Source organism: Myripristis murdjan, chromosome 14 (genome assembly GCF_902150065.1).
Source record: "Myripristis murdjan chromosome 14, fMyrMur1.1, whole genome shotgun sequence".
Taxonomy (NCBI): Eukaryota; Metazoa; Chordata; class Actinopteri; order Holocentriformes; family Holocentridae; genus Myripristis; species Myripristis murdjan.
The window spans coordinates 18304734-18318629 of record NC_043993.1 but is presented as its reverse complement, the minus strand read 5'-3'; the positions used below and the strand labels follow the sequence as shown (position 1 = coordinate 18318629).

The 13896-nt window shown below is 40.0% G+C and overlaps 1 protein-coding gene across 1 annotated transcript; it reads left to right on the top strand.

The window, feature by feature from the left end:
- The first annotated feature begins 1036 nt into the window (after nucleotides 1-1036).
- Nucleotides 1037-13552, top strand: mogat2 (monoacylglycerol O-acyltransferase 2). Its single transcript, XM_030069099.1, has 6 exons — nucleotides 1037-1137; nucleotides 2771-2949; nucleotides 11245-11449; nucleotides 11922-12096; nucleotides 12534-12733; nucleotides 13398-13552. Exons 1-6 carry the CDS (start codon nucleotides 1044-1046, stop codon nucleotides 13550-13552), a joined length of 1008 nt encoding a protein of 335 aa, XP_029924959.1. The 5' UTR covers nucleotides 1037-1043.
- The last annotated feature ends 344 nt before the right edge of the window (nucleotides 13553-13896 follow it).

Sequence of the window (13896 nt, the reverse complement as noted above, 5' to 3'; positions counted from 1 at the left end):
AAAAGCAAAACAGTTTCCTAATTAGAGCACGTGGCAGCTATTTACAACTGCTGTAGATATTGGCAATCTTTGTCACAGTTTTTTTTTTTTTTTTTTTTTAGTAATAAAGTGCATTAATTCTGAGCACCAGCTGGAAGGAGTTTGTCAGTGAGTGCAGGTAAAAACTGACATATTCAAGCCTATAGTGTTACTAAGCCAATTAGATGAGCTCAAGGTAAATTAATAATTTATGACAGTGTGATCAAAGGGCAAAACAAATTGGATTGGCAGTCAAACACATTATCTTTGGTGAATATCGCACTGCATCTAATGAGAGAAACGGAAAACAAAAAACAGGGCATGTGTCTCAGTGTTGTGATGGGAGGCATGGACAATTTCTCCACCATCTTCAGCTTCCCCTTCATTCTCTCTATCAACACATGACCTCTGGTAACCTTGTACATCCCACCCAGTGTGTGCAGAACTGATTTGACAGGGACTTCATGCACAAACAGAGGAACTTGGAAGTCTACTTAACTCAAGAACCCTCACTTACTTTTAAAGTATTTCATACAGCTTTGCTTTCAGAATATAATTTTAATTTACCAACCAATACACTACTGTATTGTCTGTGAAGGGCTTTTATCATTTGCAATAATTCCAGAAAGATTGAGTTCCGTGATTGTGCAGCCAGATGTGGCTGCCTTTACATCTGTAAATACCAGCGTGAAATAGAGTGGCTGAATCCCCTCCAGTGCAGGAAGTACAGAATCAGTAAAGGCATGATAGAAAGGACATGGACACTCCCCCTTCCCACTGAATCACATTTGTTGTTCATGTTGTAGATTGTTGTTCAAGCAGCTCATTCCTAGCAGGGTCAAAAGTCTGATATAGGAGATATGGATTGGCTAATCAAACCCTATACTGGGTCTCTGAGATAAGGCCGTCAAATGGAGGTGATGGTGGAGAGGGACAAGGACAGACTTTGGACCCACTTCACTCGCTCTTCTTCTTGGCCGCCTGCCGCCCCAGCAGCTCCTTTCTGCTCTCTTCCCGTTGAAAACATGAAGATTGATTTTGCCCCTAGAAACGTGCCGCTTCACAGGAGACTGCAGACAGCCGCCGTGCTGCAGTGGGTCTACTCCTTCTTGGGTCTGGGTGAGTCTGTGTGTATGTGTGTGTGGTGTGTGTGTGTGTGTGTGTTTGTGTGTGTGTGTGTGTGTGTGTGTGTGTGTGCGCGCACACACACTGAACTTCATACATTTTTATTGTCATGCCTCTGTTACATCATACTGGGAAGTAACGGAGAATGTCAATGAAGTGATGTTGCGTTTGCAGCAAAAAAATGATCTAAAATCTTTTATTCTGGAAATTTACAGTAGACATCCAGATGTGTTGGCTCACCTGCTCTCAGGCCAAGTGTTTTGTGAAGTTTGGTTATGATTTGTGCATGTGCGTGTGGCCAGTCACACTGAGAATTTAGAGTAGGTTGATAACTTTGAAGCATGTTATACACACTGAAGTATCTTTTCCTGTTGATACTTTTACATGAGATTGAAAAGCATTTTGCATTGTTTTCTCTAAGGAGCTCTCCAAAAATACCATTTGAAGGCCCAGCATGCCAAAGTGTAATAGCATATCATTCATCTTCAGACTTAACAACAGACTTTTTGTATATTTCACCAAGTTCACATTAAATTCTCTGTGTTTTAATGTGTGTCCAAGTGAACATGCATATATCTGTAACTATCAACAAAACTGTTCCAACTGAACCAGATGTTGTCCTTCCTGGCATTATCATTGGCAAGTGAGTGCTGTTAGATTTCATAGGGATTACCCCAGCTGACATTAGTATTGCAATATGGCCAGGAGAGGGAGCAATCAAGAAACACCACCTCATCCAAAGTTTGTACTCTCAACTGTCCTGAGGATTTTGTTTCACAGCTTCCGGAAACCGTATTGATTTGACCAACTGTTGTTTTTTTTTTTTTTTTTTATCATCTTTGAAATAAAGACATTATAAAACATTCCTCAGTAGGGTTCCTGAACAGGCTTGTGCATTAATACATGTAACACAGCAAATAATCTTGGGCCTTTCAGGACATCAAAGCAGTCATATCATACTGGGGAGCAATTAGATATTCATACACTGATGCTTGCAACATGTTGAGCACCCTAACTCAAAGCCAATGCTTAAGATAATATTTCACTCATGTAAAATATAGTCATTACTTAACCTGAGCATCAGTGTAGTTAGTCATCAGCAGCACATCTTGAATAATATCATAGGGATTATGGATTGATATTTTTTTGAAAATGAGCTAAATATGAAATGAATTACAGGCCTATGTTGCTGTATCTGCATTAAGTATTCTACTACAGTGAAACATCACTTTAAATCACATCCATAAAGACACAACCTCAATTCAGACTTTTCTCCCATGGCATCAATCTGCCATCAATAACCCAGAAAACCTCTGATCACACACATGTGATGTATTCTCCAGCAGAACTGAGTACTGATGCAGTATTGACGCAGTGCATAAGCCTCCCATCCATAACGTGGCTAAGGCTGCTGAGCAGATGATCTATCATTGGATTTTTATGCATTAGCTATTACATATTTGCTGTTTAATTATAGATGTGTGCATACTTTTGTCTGTGCTTGTGATTCAGCTTTGTGTTTGCTATGAGACTGCTACTCACGACGCAAATATACCAAACTACCACTGCTAGAAGTAGTCACAATATGTGCACTATCCTATTTTGTCTGACTGATCTGTCTCCCCAGCACCAACCTGCATCTTTGTGTTCATCTACCTGCTGTTCACACGCTATTGGCTGATCAGTGTGCTGTATAGTGTCTGGTGGTTCATCGACTATGACACTCCTGCACGCGGTGGCCGCAGGGTTCCCTACCTATGTGGCATCAAAGTGTGGGACTACATGAGAGATTACTTCCCGATCAAGGTAAGCTTATAACAAAATATTATATGTTGCAAACAACTATATAAATAGTATATAGAGCACAGTGCCATGAGCTTCTGTGTTTATTGTTTGGGCTATACTGTAAATGCATGTTGCATTCATTTAATTGGCCTCTAGTGCAGAGGGGAGGAGATGATGAAGATTTGAATTCCCCTCTGGAGGTCAGGGACAAGCTGAAAATCCTGCTTTGCCAGTTAACTTTATCTAATCCTCCCATCTCCAGCTAACTGCTATCTGTGGCTCCATGACCTTTATCTCTGAGCCTAGGAGACTGGAAGCAAAAGGGACCACTGATAATGTCAATTATGGAAGGAGGTCCCTTTGCTCCCTATAGTCTTGTATATGAGTCTACATACACTGTTCTTGTCCTGATGCCTTTTTGTTGATTAATGTAATACATATAAGTGCAAGCAGCAGTTATCACTTTTCAGAGTATGACTGTGTATTTTCGTCTGTATAACTAGTCACAAAAGTGTTGCCATCACTGTCAAAAATGTAACACTCAGTAGTGACTTTTTCAGATGCATATTTTTTGCTGTGTAAAGGTGAAAGGATAAAGACTGATGTGTGATGCAACAACTGAGCAACAGAATTATGACTAAAAATGTATTTTTTTTTCCCCATGATGAATGTAGAGCAGTTTCATGATTTTCAAATCACAAACAAAACACATTTTCATCTTGTTGGACACATTTACAGTTTGGGCCGTTATAGGAGTTTGTACTGAGGTTGTATTTGCACTGTAGTTGCTTAATGACCTTGAAGTCATTGCTTGCAGGTTTATACTGTAGCAGCCCACCAGGTGATGCTGCAGAACACTGACTTTATCAATGTTCTTTGGCAGTGACAGGGGGAATACAGAGTGCTGTCATTCCTATTGAAAGCAATGCCTATTAACCCGGATAATATGGGAATACTGAGCTCATCACCACACTGAAACTCCCCTATCCCACCTTTAGAAATAAATCCTTTTCAAGTGGAGGATGGGATGCAGTGAAGTGCCTTCCATAACCAGTGGCCACTGGTTACACCAACATGTAGGCCAAACAGGGCTTACTCATTATACGGGTGACATAGTTTCTTTCAAAAACATTGCTACAGTGGTTTGCAGTCCTGTTGCAAAGGAAAATGCTGTGCCAGTTATACTTAAAATGTTAATGGAGCTTTTAATGTGGTGTTACAAACAGTTTGAATTGAACCAGGCTCCTATTTTACCAGCAGTATTAGTGTATGCAGTTGATGAATACTGCTGAGACAGTGTGTGGGAGCTGGATGCTACCCTCTGGCTAGCTGCTGTGTCCATCTTGTGGTCACGATGGGGTAGTGCATATACAAGAGAGAGGTTAATTTGATTATTCATGCCTGATCATGAAAGGCTTAGTGCATTGTGAGGTTTCTACTGATTGAAATATCAGGGCTGCACATCGTCTAAAGTATTCAGAGTGAACAAAACCTCCATTGAAAATATTTTCCCCATTAGACAGGTCTGCTTCTTGCCCTTCAGCAAGACTTACACTTTGGACTGTGCTGATAAGACCGAGCTCTTCAACAACAAAACAGTTCAACGGCTCACATGTTTTTCAACAGCAATCTGCAGAAATTAGCTGAGGCTTTGCTGCAAACATTTGCGCACATGTATGACATATTTACTCTGCCTCCGGATGTAAGGAAAAGTTCTTATATAAGATGTATAAAAGGCCCTTTTTACAACAGTAAGCCTCTTTCTACGTGCTTGGGGACAGCTTAGCCTAGACATAAGTTCACAAAATACATTTTAAAAGAAATAGATGCCAGAATCTTAAGCACAACATGTTTCCAGCAGATTTTGCATTTTGCATTTTGCAGTGGGTCATGTCACTCTCTACATGACCTTTGCAACCATAGATGATTAAACAATAATCCATGTTGGCTTATATTAGTGATAATTTTCAAAGATATGAAAGATAATAGTGACTATATTTTACAACTATAAAACTGTATAAGCTTTACATGTATATAACACTTAAAAAAATGTAAAGACCTTTAAAGTCAGAGTGATTTATAGCCAACCAGAATAACTGCAGGGAAAAGGAGAACAATGGAAGCAACTTAAGAACAGCTAGAGAAGCACGAACAATAAAACATCAGTCTATAATAATAAAAGTCAAGTGAAGGGAATGTAGGACAGTTATGACATAAGGACAATAAACACAACAGGACATAATAATAAAAGACAAGAGAAAGTAATTGACAGGTATAGACAAATGAGCAATAAAATGACACATACAGTAATTGAAAAAATAAATCAATAAAAGGAAGGTGATTAATCAAGCAAACTAAATCAACTTTTAAATCATCATTATCAATGACACAGCTTTGTATTTAGAGGCAGAGTCTTTAGTCTGGATTTGGACAATGAGAGGAGATTCACATTTGCTGACCCGAAAGTATTGTGTTGAGCATATGGACATCACCTTAGAAATGTAGGCTGTGGTAAAACCATGCATTGCTGTGTACTGTAGGTGATTAATAAAATCTTAAAATCAATTCTAAATTTTATTGGAAGCCAGAACAAGGAAGCTACAATGAGTGACATGTGGTCTGCCATGTGAAGAAATTCATGGCTGACACCATAGTGTAGGGTATTATAGGAAAATACTGTTGGAAATAAAAACACATATCACCATTTTTATGTGGATAACAATGATAAACCTTTGGATGAATAGCTAGAGTGCCTCAAAACCAATTCAGAGTCACAAATGACCACCAGATTTCTAGTATTCATTCATTCATTCATTCATCTTCTAAATCGCTTATCCTCACAAGGGTCCTCACAGGTAGATATAACTGTACACTACTCATAAAAAGTTAGGGATATTTGGCTTTTGGGTGAAATTTCAGGATGAACCTAAAATGCATTATAACCTTTACAGGTGAACTTAATGTGACCTTCTGTAAACTTTTGAATGCACATGTCCAACTGTTCAGTGTTTCAGTACTTTTTGCACAAGTTGCTGTTCTCTGACAAGGAGTTTAACGGCAAAATTCACATCAGGTGTATGATCCATGAATCAACCAATAAATTTCCTGGTTCAATTAGAATTGGTATTTAAACAGTCCTCCTCATCATGCTGTTCACATCTTGACATCATGAGACCAAGACGACACGTCAGTACAGAACTGCCCTACACTTTGTGAATGGTACAGTGACAAGCCCATGCTACCTGAATAACATCATTAATCCAATCATTGTGCCCCTGCATGAGCAACACAGGCCTAATTTCATCTTCATGGACGACAATGCTCCAGCTCATCGAGGTCGTATCATTAGGGAACGGCTGCTGGAGACTGGGGTACCTCAGATGGAGTGCCCTGCACTTTCTCCACTTAAATGCCCTACTTTCATGATATAATATCACTGTAGCGTGAACTTGTTACATTTTCCATAAATTTCACCCAAAAGCCAAATATCCCTAACTTTTTGTGAGTAGTGTATGTCACAGTGTAAACAAACTGGACAGAAATGGACCCAAAACAGAACCCTGGAGTACACCACAAATAGGCTTTGCACAAGAGGGAAAGAGACTGCCCTAAACTAACAGAAGTTGTGTTTTGAAAGATGAAATCTAAGTCAACCAGTGCATAACCATTCTCATATATGGCCCAGTCAGATGCTGTGGTCTATGATTTCAAAACCTGCACTGAGATACAAACAAACTAGGACTGAACAATTATCTGTTTCTGCTGTAACTGATGATCAAAGACTTTGGTTTATCACTTAAAATGTGAGCATATCTCCTCACTGTCTGATTATGTAGTGTTTCTAGTCATCTCTCTCCATTTGTGGAAGGTGGAAGCACCACTTAAAACTGGCCTCTCATCTGGAAGAAAATCTGCTTCTTTGCCCAGTCTGTCAAACTAAGAAATGCAAAAAACAATATAAGATACTGAAATGAGTTGATGCATTGCATAAAAAATGTCTTTTTATAACAAGAGGAGTTACAGGGATCACACTTTCTAGTTTGACTTACTGTTAATGACGCAATCTCTCATGAGGGACCTCATGTGAATGTATACTACCCCGAGGAGCGTGTACTTTCCTTGCTCATAAAAGGTGGTTAAAGCCTGGTTAAACTCTTCCCAAGAGTAAAAACCTCCAAAAATTCCGTGTATCATGCCCATCATGTATCATGTTCAGAATGAATCACTTCAGCTATCATCTGACTGTATGCCACATTAAGCCTGAAAGAAGGAGTCAGTGTTTGGGTGACCAGAAGCAGCATCATTCGAAGAAGTTAATCAGTTTCACTGAGGTTTGCTAACCCACCATCCCTAATTGCACCGTCACCAACCCAAAGTAAGACCTCACCAGCTGATCACATTAACTGTGCTCACTTGGATTTCAAGAAAAGAACATCTATATGTTCACACTGGATGATTGCTCAAGCTTGTACGTGAGGAGTATAATAATACATATAACAAGCTGTCTGCTTCTGTGAAATATAACAGTAAGATATAAAAACAAAACAAAAAGAAAAATAAACAATAACTACAAAAATAGATAAAAAGAGAAAATAGGAAAAAGAAAAAAGATTATGCTGTGTTTTCATAGTAGAAGACAGAAGAGGAGATCATGGTCAAGTGAATCTAGACTTCCTTTGTTTGTAAACAGCTACTGTTCATCAGAGGGACAGGAGCCAATGATTAACCCTGTGAACCAGGAGCTGCCACCAGCAGGTTGTCACAGTGCAAACACTGAGGCCACAAAACAATATACTAGCTTTGTGCAGATCCAACAGCTGTCCTCAGTCTGAAAACCTGTTCAGTCCAGTCAATCACATTCTATATCTGATATATATTTTGAGAAAATACTGGTCCTTGCTCTTCAAAATACAACAGAAGGAAGAAAACATAGAAAAAATAAAACCACAAAACCAGAAAAAGGACTGAAAGAAAAAGATTTTATGGAAGAAATTGATACAAATTCCCTCTGTGGAGCAAGCTAATTTGCCCTTGAGAAGATGGCATGGCACACAGATAATGGGTGTGGATATGGCTCTAAGAACACAGTGGCCTTGAAATACTAATCTCAAACACATACACAAACAGTGAGGGAGCAGATTTGTTTTGACAAGAGGGCACAATGCTCGCCATGAGCTGCAAAACAAGCTATAGCGCATGACAAGTGACTCTTTGCTCCTGACAGTGACCTTTAGTGCCTCTTAATATCTCAGCTCTGGAGACTACTGGTCTGGTGGAGGAACGCAAACAAGCTTCAGGTGGGATATATCCTACCCAGTAATTTACATTTAATGACCAAAACCATTATTTCTGACACTACATAGAAATGTGTAGAAATATGCACCCCATGCCTTGTCTAACAGCAGAATTACTTTAATTGCCAGAGCTCAGCTCAGAAAAATCTTATGTTAATTTAATCCTGCGAGTATTATCATCAACAATGTCCACTGTCATCAGTTAATTTAACATGTTTACACCAGCTGTATTAGCTGTATTATTAGCTGTATATATATCTATATCTATATCTATATCTATATATATATATCTATATCTATATCTATCTATCTATCTATCTATCTATCTATATATATCTATATCTATATCTATATATATATAGATATAGATAGATAGATAGATAGATATATCTATATATACACTACTCATAAAAAGTTAGGGATATTTGGCTTTTGGGTGAAATTTATGGAAAATGTAAAAAGTTCACGCTACAGTGATATTATATCATGAAAGTAGGGCATTTAAGTAGAAGCATACACTGGTGATTTCCTCATCTCAAACAATTTCTTGAAACAAAAGCCAACAACAGTGGTGGATATACCACAACAAAAAATGTCAGTGTTTCAATAACTTGTCATGTGCCCTTGAGCATCAATTACAGCTTGACAGCGACGTCTCATGCTGTTCACAAGTCGACTTATAAGGGCGGCCCTCAGGACACTGAGGTTCTGGGGTACAGAGCTCCGAGCCTCTACACGGCGACTCAGCTGATCCCATAGGTTTTCTATGGGATGCAGGTCTGAGAAAGTGCAGGCCACTCCATTTGAGGTACCCCAGTCTCCAGCAGCCGTTCCCTAATGATACGACCTCGATGAGCTGGAGCATTGTCGTCCATGAAGATGAAATTAGGCCTGTGTTGCTCATGCAGGGGCACAATGACTGGATTAATGATGTTATTCAGGTAGCATGGGCTTGTCACTGTACCATTCACAAAGTGTAGGGCAGTTCTGTACTGACGTGTCGTTTTGGTCTCATGATGTCAAGATGTGAACAGCATGATGAGGAGGACTGTTTAAATGCAAATTCTAATTGAACCAGGAAATTTATTGGTTGATTCATGGATCATACACCTGATGTGAATTTTGCCGTTAAACTCCTTGTCAGAGAACAGCAACTTGTGCAAAAAGTACTGAAACACTGAACAGTTGGACATGTGCATTCAAAAGTTTACAGAAGGTCACATTAAGTTCACCTGTAAAGGTTACAATGCATTTTAGGTTCATCCTGAAATTTCACCCAAAAGCCGAATATCCCTAACTTTTTGTGAGTAGTACATATATCCTGCTATCTAGGGCCATCCGGTGTGCCTTATGGTGTGGATGCATCTGTAGAGAGAAATGTTGTGAGTGACTAACACTGCTCTGGTCCAGTCTTTGAAGTCACAATCACAAAACATAGAATTGTTCTAAACTCATACAAACAGATCCTCCGCACACTGACTCAAACTTTACTTTAACACTTTATTTAGAGGGAACAACGCGTTTCGCCTCAGCGTCTTCAGGTTCACCTCAAATTTGATCTGATTTGAGGTGAACCTGAAGACGCTGAGGCGAAACGCGTTGTAAAGTTTGAGTCAGTGTGCGGAGGATCTGTTTGTATGAGTTTATCGCTAGTTCCTGCTGCCTTCCAGCACCTGACGACCCGTGGCTGTGTGAGGAGTTTGCACTGATAGAATTGTTCTACTTGGAATTGAGTTACATGAATGAAATACACCCTGCATGTTGGAAAGGCAGCATTCATGTGGCTGAAATGTATCCTGAGACACAGACCTTAAATATGCATAGTTGAGTTGTCTTCATGAAGCATGATAGTGCTTGTGTGATAATTATTGTGGAAATACATAGTGACAGTGGTAAGATCTGGAGGCAGATGGTGAGGAGGATGCAAACATAGTGGGAGTTTGCAGGGGAGTGATGGAGGAGTTCTGCTATTTTTGGACACTGAAGAGGACAGAGACAGGAAGGATTGGAGAGGGGGTGTGTACACAAGGGTCCCAGAATGGATTTGAACTCAAGATGTCACAGGAAAATGGTATGCGTCTTAGCCCACTGAGTCACCATGACGCCCGCTTAAAGAACCATATGGGTCCTGTTTTGACTTCTTAATCAAGGCGTGCTCATATCCATTCATCACAAATATTGCTTGTCCAAGTGTGTACAGAATATGCTTTGGTAGCTTAGAAGCTGGTGCTTATTTAACCCAAATTCATTCCTATTCATGTTCAAAAAATGTGAAACTGAAAGTTTCTATGCATTTGTAATTCAGTCTTGTTAATACTTTGGTGGCATGTACATTTGCCTAAGTTACTGTTTTACCCTTTAATAATTAATTCAGAATTAGCATATTAATACAAAATTCTGTCTTCCAAATCTTGTTTTTCATGGAAATGTGGTAGTGCAAAATCCCATTTGTTTCCAGTGCAGTTTCACTTGTTTTAGGGAACAAGGGAACAAGTATAAAGATGTTGAGGCGAAGCAGAATAAGACATGTCAGGCCACTATAAAGACAATGACACTTGATTGCAGAAAGTTCTGCGAACTAGTTTGATTAGCTTTGGAAGCAAGATTTTGGTAGATTTTTTCAACTTGGTTCAAGAAAAACAGGATTTTTAACACTGATTATGTGACTGAATGACTTGCTAATAGAGATTTCTGCAGTGAGTGAAAGCATATTCTGAATACATTTATGCAACCAATATTCATGATGATACAACCATGACTGTTGAGTCAAAATAGGACAGTATCATCCTTTAAGGAGTGTCAGCTCAGTACAGCTCCAGAGGTGATGGATGGTCTTAGAACCAATGAATCTGATCAGTCTCCCAGTGGAAACAGTCAAGCACTAATACACTGCTGTGCATGATGGATGATTAATCAGGTCTGTCATTAACCAGGCACCACGCAAGATCCATATTCAGATTCTGTCATGGGTCGGCATTTATTATTTGAGTTGCATCACTTTCTGCTCTCTTTTTTCCTCCAGCTGGTGAAGACGGTTGACCTTGACCCCAGGAAAAACTACATCCTGGGTTTCCACCCCCATGGGGTGCTGGTGGCTGGAGCCTTTACCAACTTTTGCACCTATGCCACAGGATTCAGACAGCTGTTTCCTGGCTTAACAAGCTACCTGCTCATGTTGCCCCTATGGTTCAGAGCCCCATTCTTCAGAGACTACATCATGTGGGCAGGTTTGGACCATTGATTTAGCCTAAGAACATAGAAACCACTCTTGTGTAATGTGTCAAACTGTGTTGAATTACCACTTAAACGGTATCTAGTGATGGAGTGAAGGTTTTGTATTCACATGACATGGACAAAGGCCTGATGTGGAGTATAATATTCATGAGTCACTATCAGTGTTATAGATACCTGTGTGTGTGTGTGTGTGTGTGTGTGTGTGCATGTGTCATATTAGTTGATGTAACTAATACTCAGTCAACTCACCTTTTTACCTGTGCAATAGTTTACACAGGCTGACATTAATCTTTATATAAATTCATATAAGGTGTTACTTGGAACTTACATGAACTTTCTCTATTGTATTTTAAGGGCTGAAAGCATACCTTATAATTGCTGTTTTCCATACTGGTGATTGTTGACTTCATTTTGAAAATGGAGGTAGCAGATCACTCACTATTGTACCACTACACCACTGCGCAGGTCTGGTTCCATCAGACAAAGAGACTGCCAGCTATCTGCTGTGCCGGAGGGGTGGTGGCAACGCTGTTGTAATAGCAGTGGGGGGAGCCCCGGAGGCCCTTGACGCCCATCCTGGGACTTACAATGTGCTCTTGGCGAATAAGAAAGGCTTCGTCAAACTGGCCATGGAATACGGGTAAGAGCAGAAACCCTTGGGAGGTAGAGAATGTTTTTCTGTTGGATATAGCCAGTTTTTGCCAATGAATGAATTAATGAAGGGCATGCAACTGAATCATACTATTCACCATTAGTTAAAGCTGCATTCACTCAGAAAGGAATACAAACCGTGTAGAAATAATGCAATACCGTTACACCAAATATGGAGGCGAGACAGATTCTCATTCAAGAATCTGTCAGACTGGCAGTCAGGACCGTATGAAACATTATATATCACGGCCCGCCTTTCATTCTTTGTAAATGTAACTATTGTTTCTCGCAGTTCGTTAGGATTGTGACCTCCTAAAACACAGCCTCACTGAAGCCTCTGCCACTGATTTTCCTGGGAAAGCACACAGCCAGTTGTGATACTAATCCAGTATGCTGGTGATATTAATAAAACAATCTTTTCTTTAGTGCCCATCTAGTGCCGGTCTTCTCTTTTGGAGAGAATGAAGTGTTTGATCAAGTGGAAAACCCAAGAGGCACGTGGCTCCGATGGATACAGGAAAGGCTACAAGCCATTATGGGTATCTCCCTGCCTCTTTTTCATGCACGTGGTATTTTCCAGTACTCCTTTGGTCTCATGCCTTACAGAAAACCCATCACCACAGTGGGTGAGTAAACAGCACTTCTGATCTATCAGTTTGAATCAGTCAATATGAATTTACCTCATATAACAGTAAGGAGCCCTGGCTGCTAAAGAACATGCAGTAAACTAGTTTCTGCGCTTACAATATTTGTTTAAAACCACAGAGTCTGTGGAATGACTATAAACATAACCTGGGTCATAGCCTATGTGACCTGAAGAGCCTTGCGTTAGAGTTTAGTTGCCTGGATAGCAAAGATGTAGCTACATTGTCACTGTTCTTATATTTCCCAATGAACTGTTGATTTTGGAAGAGCCAAGTAATGTCAGAAAGTTGGCAGACAGTTTTCTCTATCTGTAAACGTGAGTAGTATTGGTCAAATAAGGGGAAGCAGGATTTGTCAACTTAACAACAGGCCAACAGGCCAAGGAGAGGGAGAGAGAGAGAGTGGCCTTGGGTTGAACTTGTCCTAATCTATACTGCCACCAACCAGTCTGCTGCAACCACCTAGCAACAGTCACTGGCACAGGCCACGGTCTGTCTGGGTTTGTTTGGCAGTTCAACCCCCAATAAATGCCACCATGCTGTAGATACACCACAGCCCTCGAAACAAATCAAACAGCACATATTGCAAATCATTAAGTGCAATGACTCAGAGTGTGATGGCCTGCTTCTTTTAAACTTTTGGCAGTGGGGCGGCCAATCAGGGTGGAGAAGAACGAGAAGCCCACTGTAGAGGATCTTGATGCCCTCCATCAGCTTTACATGGACGAACTCAGCAGTTTGTTTGAGGAGCACAAAAGCAACTACGGCGTGGACAAAGACACACACCTGAACTTTGTTTAAGTTGGACTCTCGTCTCTACAGAGGATGGAGTGGCTTTGAGTGCCTATTTATTTCTATAGCTCAGGTACTGCAGGCTATTAGAGTACCTCTTTCTCAGCATTGTAAACAAGAATGTCAATTAAATAAAGTTAGATAAATTGTAACTGGATACACAATCAGAAACAACGCCATAAGCCTCATGAGGATTCACATTTGTAGGTTTCAATTACAACAGACAAGCAAATGGAACGGATCTGGTGCTACTTTTGGAGAACATTGTAACTCTGATTTATAATAGATGGTAAAATGTCAGTATATGCAGCAATCCGAGCTGTGTGAATTGAGGTCTTGAATGTTTTTTGAAC